The sequence below is a fragment of the Meles meles genome, chromosome 2, assembly GCF_922984935.1.
Source record: "Meles meles chromosome 2, mMelMel3.1 paternal haplotype, whole genome shotgun sequence".
Taxonomy (NCBI): domain Eukaryota; kingdom Metazoa; phylum Chordata; class Mammalia; order Carnivora; family Mustelidae; genus Meles; species Meles meles.
Window position 1 is genome coordinate 68,862,209 of NC_060067.1, and position 16,759 is coordinate 68,878,967.

At 39.5% G+C, this 16,759-nt stretch overlaps 1 protein-coding gene across 1 annotated transcript in view; it reads left to right on the forward strand.

The window, feature by feature from the left end:
• POLN (DNA polymerase nu) overlaps positions 1–16,759 on the forward strand; it is a 157,374-nt gene that overhangs the window by 75,177 nt on the left and 65,438 nt on the right. The window contains 1 exon segment of the mRNA XM_045997769.1: positions 16,699–16,756. Coding sequence (XP_045853725.1) covers positions 16,699–16,756 — 58 coding nt within the window.

Below are 16,759 nucleotides of genomic sequence, written 5' to 3' on the forward strand. Positions count from 1 at the left end.
CCCAGAAATGAGCTCAGTGTCTACTGTATGATGGTTGGTCACAAAATGTTTTTGAAATAATGAATAAAATTGATCATCACACTAAGTCTAATTACCCTCTGTCGCCATATGGGTGACCCCCTTAACTTAGTTCATCTACTCCCCAGTTGCCTTACCCCTCTGATAATCATCAACCTGTTCTCTGTATCTATGAGTTTAATTTTGTTTTGTTCTTTTGTTTTATTTTTAGGTTCCATATATAAGTGAAATCTTATGGTATTTGTCTTTCTCTGACTTATTTCACTTAACATAATGCCCTCAGGATTCATCCATGTTGTCACAAATGGCAAGAGCCCCTTCTTTTTATGGCTAACATTCCATAATATATACATACCATATCTTCTAAATCCATTCATCCATCAATGGACACTTGGGCTGCTTCCATATCTTAGCTATTGTAAATAATGCTGCAATAAACATAGGGATGCATGTGTCTTTTCTAGTTCATGCTTTTGTTTTCTTCAAGCAAATACCCAGTAGTAGAATTGCTGCATTATATGATAATTCTATTTTTATATCTTTGGGGAGTCTCTACCCTGTTTCCACAGTGACTGCACCAATTTCCATTCCTATTAACAGTGTACAAGTTCTACCTTTTCTCCACATATTTGCCAACACTTGTTGTTTCTTGTCTTTCTGATAATAGCCATCCCGACAGGTATGAGATAATATTTCTTCATGGTTTTGATTTGCAGTTCCCTGATAATGAGTGATGTTGAGCATCATTTCATGTGCCTGTTGACCATCTGCATATCTTCTTCAGAAAAACATCTATTCAGGTCCTCTGCTCATTTTTTAATCAGTCTTTTTTTTTTTTTTTTTTTTTTTTTGCTATTGAGTTGTTTGAATTCCTTATATATTTTGGATATTAATGCCTTATAGGATATATGATTTATAATTTTTTCCCATTCAATAGGTTGCCCTTTTTTTCTCCCTTTGCAGAAGTTTTTTTGGTTGTTTTTTTTTTTAGTTTAATTTACTCCCACTTGTTTATTTTTGCTTTTGGGGTCAGATCAATGCTAAGACTGATGTCAAGAAGCTTACACTTATGTTTTCTTTGAGGATTTTTATGCTTTGGGAACTTACATTCAAGTCTTTAATCCATTTTGTGTTAATTTTTTACATGGTGGTAAGATAGTGGTCTAGATTCATTCTTTTGAATGTATCTGTCCAGGTTCCTCAATACCATTTACCAGAGAGACTGTCTTCTCCCTATTGGATATTCTTGCCTCTTTTGTTGTAGATATATTGGCCATATCACCATAGCTTTATTTCTGGGCTCTCTATTCAGTTCTATTGGCCTATGTGTCTATTTTAATGCCAATATATACTAATATTTTTAAAGGATTTTTGTGTATGTACTCATGAGAAATATAGATCTCTTTTTATCTGATTTGGATACCAGGATAACACTAGTTTCACAAAATAGGAAATATTCCTCCTCTTGCATTTTCTGGAAGATATTGTGTGGAATTTTTGTTAATTCTTTAAATAGGTATGCCTGGGTAGCTCGGTCCATAGAGTATGTGTCTCTTGATCTCAGGGTGGTAACTTCAAGCTCCACATTGGGTATAGAGATTACTTAAAAATAAAATCTTAAAAAAAGATCTTCTTTAAATTTGGTAGAATTTGCTAATAAAATTGTCTGGGCCTGGAGGTTTCTTGTTAGAGAATTTTAAAATCACATGTTCAATTTTACCAATAATAGGGTTATTCATATTATCTCGTTTCATACTGGGTAAATTTTGTTTGGTTGTATTTTTTGAAAAATTAGTCCATTTTACCTTACTTGTGAAATTGTTGTGCATATAGTTGTTTGTAGCATTCCCTTATCCTTTTGATGTCTGCAGGATCTGTAGTGATGTCCCCTATTTCATTCCTGATACTGGTAATTTGTGTCTTCTCTCTTTTTTCTTTGTCAGTCTAGACAGAGTTTTATCAGTGTTATTGATCTTTTTCAATGAACAGCTGTTTTTTTCAGTGGGTTTTTTCTGTTTTCAATTTTATTGATTTCTGTTCTTTATTTTTTCCTTTCTTTTGCTTGATTTGGGTTTATTTTGCTTTACGTTGGTAGGTTCTCAAGGTACAATTTTAGATTTTTGCTTTTAAGACTTCCTTTTTTCTCATGTGTACATTTTTTTGTGCTATAAAATTTCATTCTTCCCCACAGTTCTAACTATATCCCACAAATGTTGACATGTTGTATTTTGTCAAAGAAAAATTTCACCAGAGAGAGTTGAACAGGCAAGGAAGAGCTTATTCAAGATTATTGCAATAGGGAAGAGAGATCGAATTCAACTCTAAATATAACAAGGGAACCTGGGTATTTACGGCCAGTAGGGATGTGGACAGAGTCACTGGGTAGAAAATTACTAGGAGGAACTTGTCCAGGTATGAAGGGTGGGGGGAATTCATGCTAATTCACTTGCTAAACTCAGCCACAGTACTTTTCTGTGGTATTTGACTGGAGTAGGTTTTGTGTCTTGCTGGGTTGTCCCCTTCCTGTCCTTTGGCTCAAGAGAACAGGCTCCTCCCCTCCCTTGCCACCTTGAGAAGGAGAAGCATGTGTGGAGGGTCAGCACTAACTGAGTGCTTTTCCCCACGTGTCTACACTGGGTGATTAAGTTACTGCTTTTCCGAGTATTCATCCAAATACGTCCAGTGGCAACAACAGAAAATCAAACCCAAACTGATCTAAACTATCAAGGTATTTCTCAGCTTACCTAACTTAGAAGTCCAAGGGAGGGCCAGCTTCAGGCAAGATTTGATCTGGCAGCCTAACTTATACAGCAGGTCCAGCTTCTGTCCCCCATTTCCAGCTTCTCTTCCTCAGCATCCCAACAGGTCTTGGCAAAAACTGCTTAGTTTTTTTTGCTCCGTACTCCATACTCTGAACACATCTCTCCATGTCGCTTCCATGGAAGGAGAAGGAAGTATCTTTGGAGATACCCTCAGCAAGCATCTCCTTGCATCTTTCAGAAATAGCCTAAGCCACCCTTAAACTAGTCACTGTGGCCACAAGATAGCCTCTGCTGGCTGGCTTAAAGGTGGAGGTCCTTAACGACAATTTGAGTGTCTTTTTCTAAGGAAGAAGGAAACGAATACTCGTGGCTCCAGTAGCCAGTGTCTCCACACATGACAAGATTATGGGTTTTTTCTAGCAATCAGCACATATGAGAAGTATTGTTCTTACAGGAAATGTTCTGTTCTGTTTTCAGTGTGCCCACCATTCTTAGGTTGTTACTCCTTAAAGATTCTTAGAAAATTTGCCTTTGGGCTCAGGCAGTACCATCCAATGAAGAGTCTTGTTTTCCAGATACAATACTTAAGCCCTATTTCATCATTACCTATATACATATTAAAGTAATTAATTTGAACTAATTCTATTCAGGGTCTTTACATTGTTGGCATGTGATTTTGCTGCTTACCTGATGAGGATCTCTCACATAATATCATTGTGCTATCAAATTATTTATTATCAAGATTTTTTTTTAAAGATTTTATTTATTTATTTGACAGCTAGAGAGCACAAGTAGGCAGAGTGGCAGGCAGTGGGAAGAGAGAAGCAGGTTCTCCGCTGAGCAGGGAGCCTGATGTGGGGCTTGATCCCAGGACCCCGGGATCATGACCTGAGCCGAAGGCAGATGCCTAGCTGACTGAGCCACCCAGGCGCCCCTATTATCAAGATTTTCATAAGTCATGTAACTATTGCTAACTCTGCACCACTATTTGAAACCCAAATGAGATGTTTTTACCTGCATACTTTGTTATTTCAAGGATTAGATATTTTCCAATTTCTATGTAGAATAAAAGGAGCATTCCCCTCACTCTCCAAGGATCACTTCACAGTGGGAGCCCCCTGGGTGGTGCAGTTGAGCTTCTGACTCTCGGTTTTGGCTCAGGTCATGATCTCAGGGTCATGAGATTGAGTGCCACGTCGGGCTCTGTGCTCAGCACAGAGTCTGCTTAAGTTTCTCTTCCTCTGCCCTCTGCTCTCTCTAAAATAAATAAATAAATCTAAAAAAAAAAAGCTACAGTGATTTCATCCTTTTATGCCAGATCTGCCTCAGTTTCCCTGGTGGCTCAGGTGGGAGCCCTGGTTTTCTAGCCCCATCGCCAGGTCCTGTGGAGTGTTGTTCCTGGACATTGCTCTCCACTACCCTTCTCATCCCACTCAGCTTGGCTGTCTTTGCGGGCCCTCCCATTCTCCTGCCCAGCAGCCAGACAACCTCACATGCCAGCCACATTCTGTTCTCCGTACCTCATGTCCAGGGCTCCTGGTGTTCTGACCCCTGCCTCCCTCTCCCAATCTCCTTCTACTGACCATTCATTCATTCATTCATTCAACAGTTCACTGAGCACTTCTTACATGCCAGGCTGTTCAAGGTGTTTCTGCTGAATGCATCACAATCACTGCCCTTGGGGAGTCTGGGGACTGGGGGGAACGAGCAGACAGCAAAAATACTGAATAAATCCTAATAAGAAAGACGATAAAATGTTGTGGAAAATACAGAAGTGCAGGGGCAAGGATCAAAAGCACAGGGAAGACAATGCTCATGAGGGGAGACAGAGAGGCAGTGATGGAGGAGGTGGGGACCAAACTAAAACTCTCAGGTGAAGGAGTGGGCCACCTGGGACCATAGAGGTGCGGGGAGGTGCAGATGAGCCCCTCACTCAGCTCCTCATGCCACAGAAGGCAGGCTTCATGCTGGTGTTGGGGCTGCAGATCAGGCCAAGTGCAGGAGTATTAGCCCAGTGCAAACTGCTCTCTTGGGTATGTCTGTGTGGCCCTTACCCTGTTCTCTTCACCAATTGTCCTTTCTATGGTTTTGCTGCCGTGGCTTTTACTTGTCTTGTTTTCCCTCATATTCTTAATAAAAATGATTTCAGGAATTATCTGACACCGTTTGACAGAACTCCAGAGGCAGCTGAACACTGATTTGGGGTAGACCTGATTTCAAATTCCAGCTCAATTGCTAACAGTATAACTCTAGCTAGAAACTTCAATTTTCCATCCATGAAATGATAAAAATAATGTCTTCTTTGCGAGATTATTGGGAAGATTATTTCCTTTTCATTTCATTCATTCAACTAATAGGAAGGGTCATAGGTGCTGAGGACCCAGGGGTGATACCACAGACATCGCTTTGCCCTCAGGAGGCCGCATCCTGCTGGAGCACAAGTTTGTTCCTTTGTTCCTGACAGCCCATCAGAGGCACTCATATGGTGCTTAGAAGCTGCTACTGCTGCTGCTGTCACACAGAGATCAGGACAAGAGAAGCCAGCAGTGACCTTCGTTGTGATTATCACTGCCATTTGGCCTCATTCTAGAGGCTCCAAGGATGCATGCTAGAGACAGGTCTGCCATCATGGTTGCTATATTTCTGCCACCTCCTTGTAGTGAATCTAGAGTTTGGACCCTTTGGCCACACTGCAGAGGAATACTGGTGGCCATCTCCAGGCCAACATAGTACCTGAGCAGGAGGGCCATGGGACAACAGACCTCTTGGGTGCAACTGCCTTCCCTCATAGTGAAAACTGTTCCTTGCATGGCATTTTCACTTAACGACTACTGACATTTTAACAAATGCCAAATTGTAGGCTTAAAATGTCACCTCTGCACCTTGCCTTTTGCTGAATATGAAATAAAGGCTGTTAACATTGAATTTTTCTAGATTGGTGCTCTTATTTATTTTTTTTAAGCACACCAAAGTTCACCAGGAAAACAAATGCTAAGAGTGGGCCCAGTTTTTATCACTAGCACTTTTTCTCCACGCCCATAATGGGGGCCAAAGTTGTTGATGGAAGCTGAGAAAAGAGAATCAGGTACAAAGCACAAGGTGTTTCCTGTAGTGGGTCTCGGTGTCCCAGAGAATCTGGCTGTGTTTATTTATACAGGGGGCTTGGAAGTGGTTCTCATACCACTTGTCATCTGTACACTAAAGAAAAATTTGTAACCTAGAGGAGAATAAAGTCCCAACTTATTTTTATTTATTATAGTTTGGGAAATTTAAAGCAGTCACTCTGATGTATGGTCCTGTTGCTTTGTGCTTACTCTGCCTTCTACTCAACAGTGCTCAAAAGGCTTATGGGCCTGGTCCAGACTACTGCAAATTAGGGGGACCCAGGAGATTAAAATTTTCACTGCGTGTTTATCAACATAGTACTGGAAGTCCCTGCTGCAGCAATCAGACAAGAAAAAGAAATAAAAAGTAACCAAATTGATAAGGAAGAAGTAAAACTTTCATTATTTGCAGATGACATGATACTACGTATAGAAAGCCCTAAAGATTCCAGCATAAAACTGTTAGGACAGATGACTGAACTCAGAGAAGTTGCAGGATCAAAAAATTAACATATAGAAACCTGTTGCAAAAAAAAATAAAAAAAAAAAAAGAAAAGAGAAACCTGTTGAATTTCTATATACTGATAACCAAGTAGCAGAAAGAGAAATTTAAAAAACAATCTCATTTACAATTGCACACCCCAAAAAAGAAATGCCTAGGAATAAACTTAACCAGGAAAGTGAAAGATCTGTACTCTGAAAACTACATAAAACTGATGAAAGAAGTTGGAGGAAACACAAATAAATGGAAAGATAATACTATGCTCTTGGATTGGAAGAATTAATATTGTTAAAATGCCCATACTACACAGAGCAATCTACAGATTCAGTGCAATTCCTAACAAAATACCAATAACATTTTCCACAAAACTAGAACACATGATACCAAAATTTGTATGGAACCACTGAAGACCCCAGATAGCCAAAGCATTCTTGAGAAAGAAAAAGCTGAAGGTATCACAATTCCAGATCTCAAGATATATTACAAAGCTATTGTAATCAAGACAGCATGGTACTGGTACAAAAATAGACACATAGATCAAGGGAACAGAATAGAGAGCCCAGAGATAAACCCACACTTATTGATTGTGGTTGATTATCTGCAACAAAGGGAGCAAGAATATCCGATGAGGGGAAAAGGTCTCTTCAATAAATGGTGCTGGGAAGACAGACAGATACAACATGTGAAAGACTGAAACTGGACCACAAAATAAAGTTAAAATGGGTTAAAGACCTAGACGTGAGACCTGAAAGTATAAAAATCCTAGAAGAAAACATAGGCGGTAATCTCTTTGACATCCACTGTTGCCACATTTTTCTAGATATGTCTCCTGAGACAAAGGAAACAAAATTAAACTATTGGGATTCCTCCAAAATGAAAAGCTTCTGCCCAGCAAAGGAAATCATCAACAAAATGGGAAAGCAGTTTAGTGAATGGAGAGAGGAAATAATATATCCAATAAAGTGATAATAGCTGAAATATAAGGAACTTATGCAACTCAATGCCTCCCCCCCCAAAAAAAAATCAGTCCAATAAAAAATGGACAGAGAACCAAACTGACATTTTTCCAAAGAAGACATACAAATGACCAACATGAAAAGATGCTCAACATCCCTCATCATCAGGGAAATACAAATCAAAACCACAATGAGATACCACCTCACACCTGTCAGAATAGATAAAAAAGATAAGAAAAAAGTATTGATGAGGATGCTGAGATAAAAGACCCCTCATGCACTGTTGGTAGGAGTGTAAATTGGTGCAGCCACTGTGGAAAACAGCATGGAGTTTCTTCAAAAAATTAAAACTAAGAATACCATATGATCCGGTAATTCTACTCCTGGATATTTACACAAAGAAAATGAAAACGCTAATTTGAAAAGACACATGCACCCCTGTGTTCATTTTAGCATGATTTACAAAATAGCCAAGATATGGAAGCAACCCAAGTATCCATCGACAGACGAATGGATAGAGAAGATGTGGTCTGTGTATACAATGGAATATCACTTATCCATAGAAAAGAATGAGATCCTGCCATTTGCAACAATGTGGTTGGACCTTGAGGCTATTAAGCTAAGTAAAGTAAGTCAGGCAAAGACAGATACCATATAATTTCACTTATATGTGGAATCTAAAAAACCAAACAAACCTGCCCCCAAAACCCAGACTCTTAAATAGAGGTAACAAATTGGTGGCTGCCAGAGGGAAGGCAGGTGGGGAGATGCATGAAATAGATGAAAGGGATTGTGAGTACAAACCCACAGTTATAAAATAAGTCATGCAGATGAAAAGTACAACATGGGGAATATAATCATTACTATCATAATAACGTTGTCTGGTGACAGATGGGGACTACACTGGTCATGATGAGCACTGGATAATATATGGAATTGTTGAATCACTTTGTTGCACACTTGAAACTAATATAACATTGTATGTTAATCACATACAATTACAAAAAAACAGTCTTTTTGACCACTGAGTGGTCAGCATGAGGGAACTAGCTGATGTCAAATACCAGTGACTGACCCTAAGAAGCCAAGTATGCCAGTAATACTGCTTTCGCACCATAACATTCAGATGTTCTCCTCTCATGTCAGCGAGAGGGCCAGCCCCTCCCTTGAGGAGATTAATGGGAGTCCTACCCGACCTGACAGCATTGTATCTGCAAACGGTTTGCCATTTCTTTCTTCTTCCTCAGAAAGGCACAGCTCCTCCTCATAGTAAAATCTGGTTTTGGTCTTGGACAGCATCCATTTGCTAAGTCACGTCTGACTTGGACGCCACCATGGGCGTGTCACAGCCGTGCTTCCGTCTATATCCCGATGTGCTGGGTGCTGCCACCAGGCTTCGCCACATTCAGAAGGTTGCTGAATGGGATCTGACTTCCTCCCAGATGTCTCGGGCTCTTGTTAGTTGTCACACAGCTCCCACAGTCACTCTACTTCACCCTTGGTCTTTAGGGATAACTCACATGCGTGTACATTCGTGGCTCCCCTTGACAGACACACAGAAAGGTGTGAGTTTTCATATGTGCATGAGGCTTTAGGGACAGGACTGTCCAATTGTTATTTTCATTACAGAAGCCAGCACAGAAGCTCTGTGATATTTCCTGTGCACAGCTGTGAACAGGAAGCCATGTACATGAGCAGACACAGACCTGCCTGGGACACAGTGCAGCACAGCAATGGGGAAGCCACTATGCATGAAGAGCTTGGCATGGGCCAACATCCTTCTCAGGATTCTGTTCTGTGAAAGAACCTATTTAACAAAGCAGGCTTTTTTTTAAGTTAGGTATTTAGTGAAGTTTCTATTATCCTGTTATTTTTCATATTGTAAAACATAAAAATTGGCATTTAATTATTAAAAGGTTTCTTTCATATTCATCTAAAAATAATCCACTTAAATTTAACATTACTGCCTTCTCAGGACAAAGGGGAAACCTGTTTTTCTCTCTCTTTGGTAAAGTGACTTTCATTAAAGCTGATGTTTCATGGGTCCTGGGAGAAATGATATTAGGAACTGCGTGTTTGTTTGCTGGATGACCCTGAAACCAGGAGCATTTAGCTGGGTGCATTAGTTACAGTCTGACCTGGTCTTGATTTAACTTTCCATTGGGTAGAGAACAGATCCTATTTTATACAGCTATGACACTGAGATTACTCAAAGTGAGTAAATTTTATAGAGGCTCTTAGGTCAAGAAATTTCTTTTTTTTTCCCTAGTTAGTTGAGATATTTTCATATAAATGAGTGTTGGATTTTGGCAGTTGCTCTAAGTGTTTTATTGTGAAGGTGATTTTTTTGTCCTTTATTCTACTAATCTGAGGTATTACAGTAATTATTTTTAGATTTTAAACAAACTTTGCATTCCTGAGATAAATCCTACTTGGTCATGGTATATAATCCTTTTTGTATGTTGTTAGGTCAGTTTGTTAATATTCGGTTGAGAGTTTTGTATCTTTACTTACGGAGGGCGTTTTATTTAATGTCTGGCTTCGGTATCAGGGTAATACCTTGTAGAAGGAGTTGGCAAGCTCCTCACTCTTTCATACTAGAAGTACATTTCATTGTTGAGTTTTTTAAAGAGTTCTTTATATATTTATAAAGAACTATATATATTATACTAGTTATACTAATTATATATATAATCATATACTTAAAATTATATACTAATTATACTAATATTATATATATTATGCTAATATATATACTGAATCCAGTGTGATTTGCAAAAAATTTATCCTAGTACAAGGCTGCTTTTCATTTGCTTAACAACATCCTTCCCAAACCAAAGGTTTTTAAAAGTTTGATGGAGTCAAATTTTTCAAGTGTTTTTTTTCATGGATCATGCTTTTGTTGTGTGTCTAAGAACTCTCTGTGTAACCTAAGATCACAAGGATTTTCTCTTAAGTTTTCTTCTGAAAGTTTTAGAGTTTTATGTTTTACATTTAGACCTATGATCTATAATTATGGAATCAGCTCATTGAAAGCTCTGAAGTATCCTGCTGGAATTTCTATTGGGATTGGGGTGAATTTGTAGATCAATGTGGGGGTCATTAGCATTTGATTTTGAGTATTCTCATCCAAAGACATGATATATCTTTCCTTTTATTTAGGGCTTTGAATTCTCTCATCAGGATTTAGTAGTTTTCAGTGTACAGATTTATACCTAGGTACTTTGTGGTGCTGTTGCAAATGGCATTGCTTAATTTCAATGTCCAACTGTTCATTGGTAATTTGTAAATATGCAATTGATTTTTGTAGGTTGACTTTATATCCTGGTACCTTAGTCAGCTCATTTATTAGTCCCAGGCTTTTTTGTAGTTTCCGTGGGTTACTCTACATAGACAATCATATCTGCCATGAATAATGGCCATTTTATTTATTTATTTTTATACTGTATGTTTTATTTCTTTTTCTTGCCTTATTGTGCTGGCTCAGACTTCCTCTATTGTGTTGAATAGAGCCCTGGGAGTAGACATCCTTGCCCTGCTCCTGATCCCCAAAGGAAAACACTGAGTCTTTTACCATTAAGGATAACTTTCATTTTAGGTTTTGTCACAGATTCTCTTTGTCCTGTTAGAGAATTATTTTCTATTCTTAGTTTACTGAGAGTAGTTTTTTTAATCATGAATGGATATCTAATATTTTCAAGTACTTTTTCTGCATCTATTAAGAGCATATGATTTTTCTTCTTCAATGTATTTATATAAGGAATGACACTGATAGATTTTTTTTTTAAGATTTTTATTTATTTTGAGAGAGAGAAGACAGAGTGAGAGAGCATGAGAGGGGAGGTCAGAGGGAGAAGCAGACTCCCCATGGAGCTGGGAGCCCAATGTGGGACTCGATCCCAGGACTCTGGGACCATGACCTGAGCTGAAGGCAGTCGCTTAACCAACTGAGCCACCCAGGCGCCCGCCACTGATAGATTTTTAAATGTTGAACCAGAACCCAGTCAAGGCTAGGATCTGTAGGATTAACTCCACTTGGTCATGACAGATTGTGCTATTGCTGGATTGATTCGTTTTTATTTTATTTAGGATTGTTTCTATTTTCATGAGGGATATTGGTCTGTAGTTTTCTTTTCTTGAAGTGTCTTTGTCTGGTTTTGCTATTAGGATATTACTTGCCTCATAAAATGAGTGAGAAAATATTTCTTTCTCTTTTATTTTCTAGTAAAGATCATGTAGAATTGAAATTATTTATTCCTTATATATTTGGTAGAATTCACCATTGAAACTATCTGGACTTGGAATTTTATTTGTGGAAAGGTCCTTAACAACAGAGTCAATTTCTGTAGTAGACGTAGGTTGTCCAGATTTTCTGTTCTTTTCTTGAGTGAATTTTGGTAGTTTGTGTCTTTTAAGGAACAGGCCCCCTTCATCTTGTTGAATTTATAGGCATATTACGCTCATCGTTTCTTCATTGTGCCTAGTGTCTGTGTGGTCTGTCGTGATATCTGCCTTTCATTTCTTGAAATTGATCATTTTGGCCTTTTTTTCCTTGAACAGTTTACATAGAGGTTTATCAATCTTATTGGTCTTCTTTAAGAACCAGATTTGGGCTTCACTGATTCTTCTGTACAGTTGACCCTTGAACAACACAAAGGTTAGGGCACTGACCCCCTGCATGGTAGAAAATTCACATATGACTTTTGGGCCCCTAAAAACTTAACTACTGATAGATTACTGTTGACCAGAATCCTCACTGATAACATAAACAGTTGACTAATGGGTATTTTGTATGTATTATGCATCATATGCTATATTCTTAAAATAATTCTAATTTACAATAGTAAACTAGATAAAAGGAAATGTTATTAAGAAAATCATGAGGAAAAGAAAATACATCTGCAGTACTGTCCCGTATTTTTCTTTTTAGTTTTTTTTTTTAAGATTTTATTTTTATTTATTTGACAGAGAAAGAGATCACAAGCAGGCTGAGAGGCAGGCAGAGAGAGAGGGAAGCAGGCTCCCCGCTGAGCAGAGAGCCCGATGCAGGGCTCAATCCCAGGACCCTGAGATCACGACCTGAGCCGAAGGCTGAGGCTTAACCCACTGAGCCACCCAGGAGCCCTGTCCATATTTTTCAAAAACATTCCCTGTATAAGTAGATCTATGTAGTTCAAACCCATGTTGTCCAAGGGTCAGCAGTTATTGCTTTTCTGTTTTAAATTTCATTAATTTCAGATCTTTATTATTTTCCATTACTTGTATTAGACTTAATTTGTTCTTCTTTTTCTACTTCCTCAAGGTAGATGCTTAAATTATTGATTTGAGACCTTTCTTTTTCTCCAATATAAACATTTAATGCTATAACTTGCCCTGTAAGTACTGCTTTAGCTACATCTCGTGGATTTTGATACTATGTGTTTTCTTTTGCATTCTGTTCAACATATTTTCTAAGTTCTCTTGAGACTTCTACTTTGACTCCTGGCTAATTAAGAAGTATGTTGTTTAATGTCCAACTGTGAATTTTCCAGATAGCTTTCTGTTACTGATTCTTGGTTTACCTTCATTATGGTCAGAGAACATACTTTGAGTGATTTTAATTTTTCTAAAATTGCTTGTTTTGCAACCTATGGTATCATCAATCTTGAATGGTGTTTCATGTGCGCTTGAAAGGAATGTGTGTTCTGCTGTCTCTGGATCTAGCGTTCTATAAATGTCAATTAGGTCAAGCTGGTTGATAGTATTCAGGTCTTCTGTATCCTTGCTGATTTTATCTCTCATTTCTACATATTACTGAGAGAGGAGTGTGTTTACGATTCTAAGTGTAACCGTGGGTCTGTTTCTCACTGCAGGTCTGTCAGTTATTGCTTTGTGTACTTTTAAATTCTGTCATTAGATGTGTGCATATTTAGAATTGACATTTCCTTGTAAATTCACCTTTTTATCATTCTGTGCTATCCTCTGTATGAATGGTAAATTCCCTTCTGAATGCTGCTTTGTCTTATGTTAATATAGCCACTCCAGATTTCTCCTAATCGGTATTTGCATGGCATCTCCTCTTTCACCCATTTACTTGTAATCCATCTAAATCTTACTGAAGTGGTTTCTCATAGACAACGTAGTTGGGTCTTAGATTTGTGCACTCAAACTCTGTTTTTAATTGGTGTGTTTAAAGTATTTAAGCATAATGTGATTATTGATAGTGTTGGATTTGGGTTGCCATTTTGGTTTTCTATTAGTTCTTTCCGTTTTTGTTCTTCTGTTCCTTCCCTCCTGCCTTTCTCTGAATTATTGAATAATTTTTAGAATTCCATTTCAATTTGTGTGTTGGGACTTTTGCTACCTCTCACTGTATTTTTTTTAAAGATTTCATTTATTTATTTGACAGACAGAGATCACAAGTAGGCAAGAGCCAGGCAGAGAGAGCGGGGGAAGCAGGCTCCCCACTGAGCAGAGAGCCCGATGTGGGACTCAATCCCAGGACCCTGAGATCATGACCTGAGCCAAAGACAGAAGCTTTAACCCACTAAGCCACCCAGGCACCCCACACCGTATAATATTTTTTTTTAATATTTTATTTGTTTATTTGACAGAGATCACAAGTAGGCAGAGAGGCAGGCAGAGAGAGAGGGGGAAATAGGCTCTCCTCTGAGCAGAGCGCCCGATGCGGGGCTCGATCCCAGGACCTGAGATCATGACCTGAGCTGAAGGCAGAGGCTTTAACCCACTGAGCCACCCAGGCACCCCACCGTATAATATTTTTAAAAGATTTATTTATTTAGAGAGAAAGAGAGCATGAGGAGGGGGAGGGGCAGAGGGAGAGGGAAAATTTCAAGCAGACTCGCCACTGAGCAGAGACCAGTGTGGGGTTTGATCCCACAACTCTGAGATTGTGCCGCAAGCTGAAACTAAGAGTTCATTCCCTAACTAACTGAGTCACCTAGGGGCCTCAGGGGCCCCTCATGATATGCTTTTTAGTGATGGCTGCAGGGGTCATAGTAGACATATCCATGTTCAGTGTAGTTTTGGATTTGATGTTTTACCACTCCCAGTAAGTTGTGGAAGCCTTACGAACACCAGCTTGTCCTCACTGCCATGCATTACATCTGTACACACTGTAAACACCCCAGGAAGTGTTACCGTGTTTGCTTTTAACAGTAGTAAATATTCGAAAGAGCTTGAAAAAAATAGTCCTTATGCTTCTTCGGGTACTGAGCCTGTCTGTTGCTCATCCTCCATTTGTTAAGTTGAAGGCTTCCTCGGGACCTTTCCCTTCAACCTGAGCAACTTCCGTTAGCGCTCCTTTCAGAGCAGGCCCCCTGAGGACATGTTCTCTCCATGTTTATTCATCCAAGAACGGCTTCAGTTCACCTTCATTCCCAGAGGATGCAGTTTGCCGCAGTGCCCTCGGTCAGCCCCACTGTGGTCTGAGCACATGGCTCCTGACACGAAGTTGGCAGCCGCCCACAGGGCCACTCCTCTATTATCCTGGGTCATTTTGCTCATGCTGCTTTCAAGATTGTTCTCCAGCTTTGGTTTCTAGCAGTTGTGGTATTTCTGGGCCCGATTTTCTTTTAATTCATCTTATTTAAGGTTGTTCAGGTTCTTGAATCTGAAAAATATGTCTATCACTAAATCTGGGGAAATTTTAGCCATTATTTCTTTATTTTTTTCAACACTGGTCTGTTTTTTCTCTTTCAGGGACTGAAATAATAATCGTATTGTAGTTCTAGTATTATCCCACAGGTCACTGAGCCTCTGTTCATGTTTTCCCAAAATTTTTCTTCTCTCCTCTCTACTAGATAGTTTCTACTATCTTCAAGTTCACTGGCCCTCATTTTCTGTCATCTCTGACCTGTTACTGAGTTTGTCACATGACTATTTGGTGTTGTTCTAAGACATCACGTGATTCTGTTGTAGAGAAAACTTGAGAGCCACTAGCTTCATACCTCGGGCCTCAGTGTCCTCACCTTTAAAAATGGGGTGTCAGCGCCTGCCTTACCATGTGGTGTTGCTGTGCCCAAAGCATGGGGTCTGAGATATCTGACAACCTCACCAGATCCAGTCAGGGAGCTGAGCCTAACCAATGCCCAAGTAGAACATTCCCAGGTAGAACAGGGTGTCTTTGTGGAAGGTACCGCCAAACACAAAAGATGTTGCCGCAGAAGTTTTCCTGATTCGAATGGCTGTAACAGGAGGGAAGTTAGTGGCTGTTCAGTCCAAGTTGTAAGGGTGTGAAGGTGCTTAGTAAGCTGTCACATGGTTTTTCAGGGGATGTGGACACACTGGCCACTGGGCCACGGGGCTGTTGCACATGCCAAGACTGAGCCCAGTACTGAGTGCCAAGACCACTAGGTGAGAGCAGTGGTCAGGGTGGAGAGACCAGAAGTTTCATCTTTTTTTTTTTTTTAAAGATTTCATTTATTCATTTGACAGAGATCACAAGTAGTCAGAGAGGCAGGCAGAGAGAGAGAGGAGGAAGCAGGCTCCCTGCTGAGCAGAGAGCCCGATGCAGGACTCGATCCCAGGACCCTGAGATCATGACCTGAGCCAGAGGCAGAGGCTTTCACCCACTGAGCCACCCAGGCGCCCCCAGAAGTTTCATCTTAAAATATGTTTTTAAGGGGAAACTACAGTATATAAATTTCACAGAAATCTATATTTAGCATGTTATACAGAAATTTTTAAGTTGTAGTTTAGCATGCTGTATATAATTACGATAAAGTCCAAACAGGCTGGAGTCAAAAAGAGTTGTCTCACAGTTGCTGACTATACTTAGTGGTATACTCGCCAAAATTATGTTTCAGTATCAGACACTTGTATTGTGTAGTAATGTGCTTATGCATGATACACTGGCTTAGCTATTTTGTTAAGGTTTAATAAAACGTGACATATTTTTTTGTTTGGTTGGGTTTTTTTTTAAGATTTTATTTATTTGTTTGACAGAGAGAGACACAGCAAGAGAGGGAACACAGGCAGGGGGAGTGGGAGAGGGAGAAGCAGGCTTTCTGCTGAGCAGGGAGCCTGATGCGGGGCTCGATCCCAGGACCCCGGGATCATGACCTGAGCTGAAGGCACCTGAGCCAAAGGCAGATGCTTAACAACTGAGCCACCCAGGTGCCCCAAAGTGACACGTTTTAAATGCCCTTAAATGGTACAGATTTGGGTGCACCTGGCTGACTCAGTTGGTAGAGCATGTGACTCTTGATCTTGTGGCCATGAGTACAAGAACCATGTTGGGAATAGAGTTTACTTTAAAAAAAAATTTTAAAGTAATGATAATAACGATCAAATGGCACAGATTAATTTACGAGTAAATATTTCAACTAAAGCTATTCTCCTCTTATTATTAACAGAATATCCAAGGTATCTCCAGGCACCCAATTCAAATTACTAAACCACAGGATTTTAAAGGTA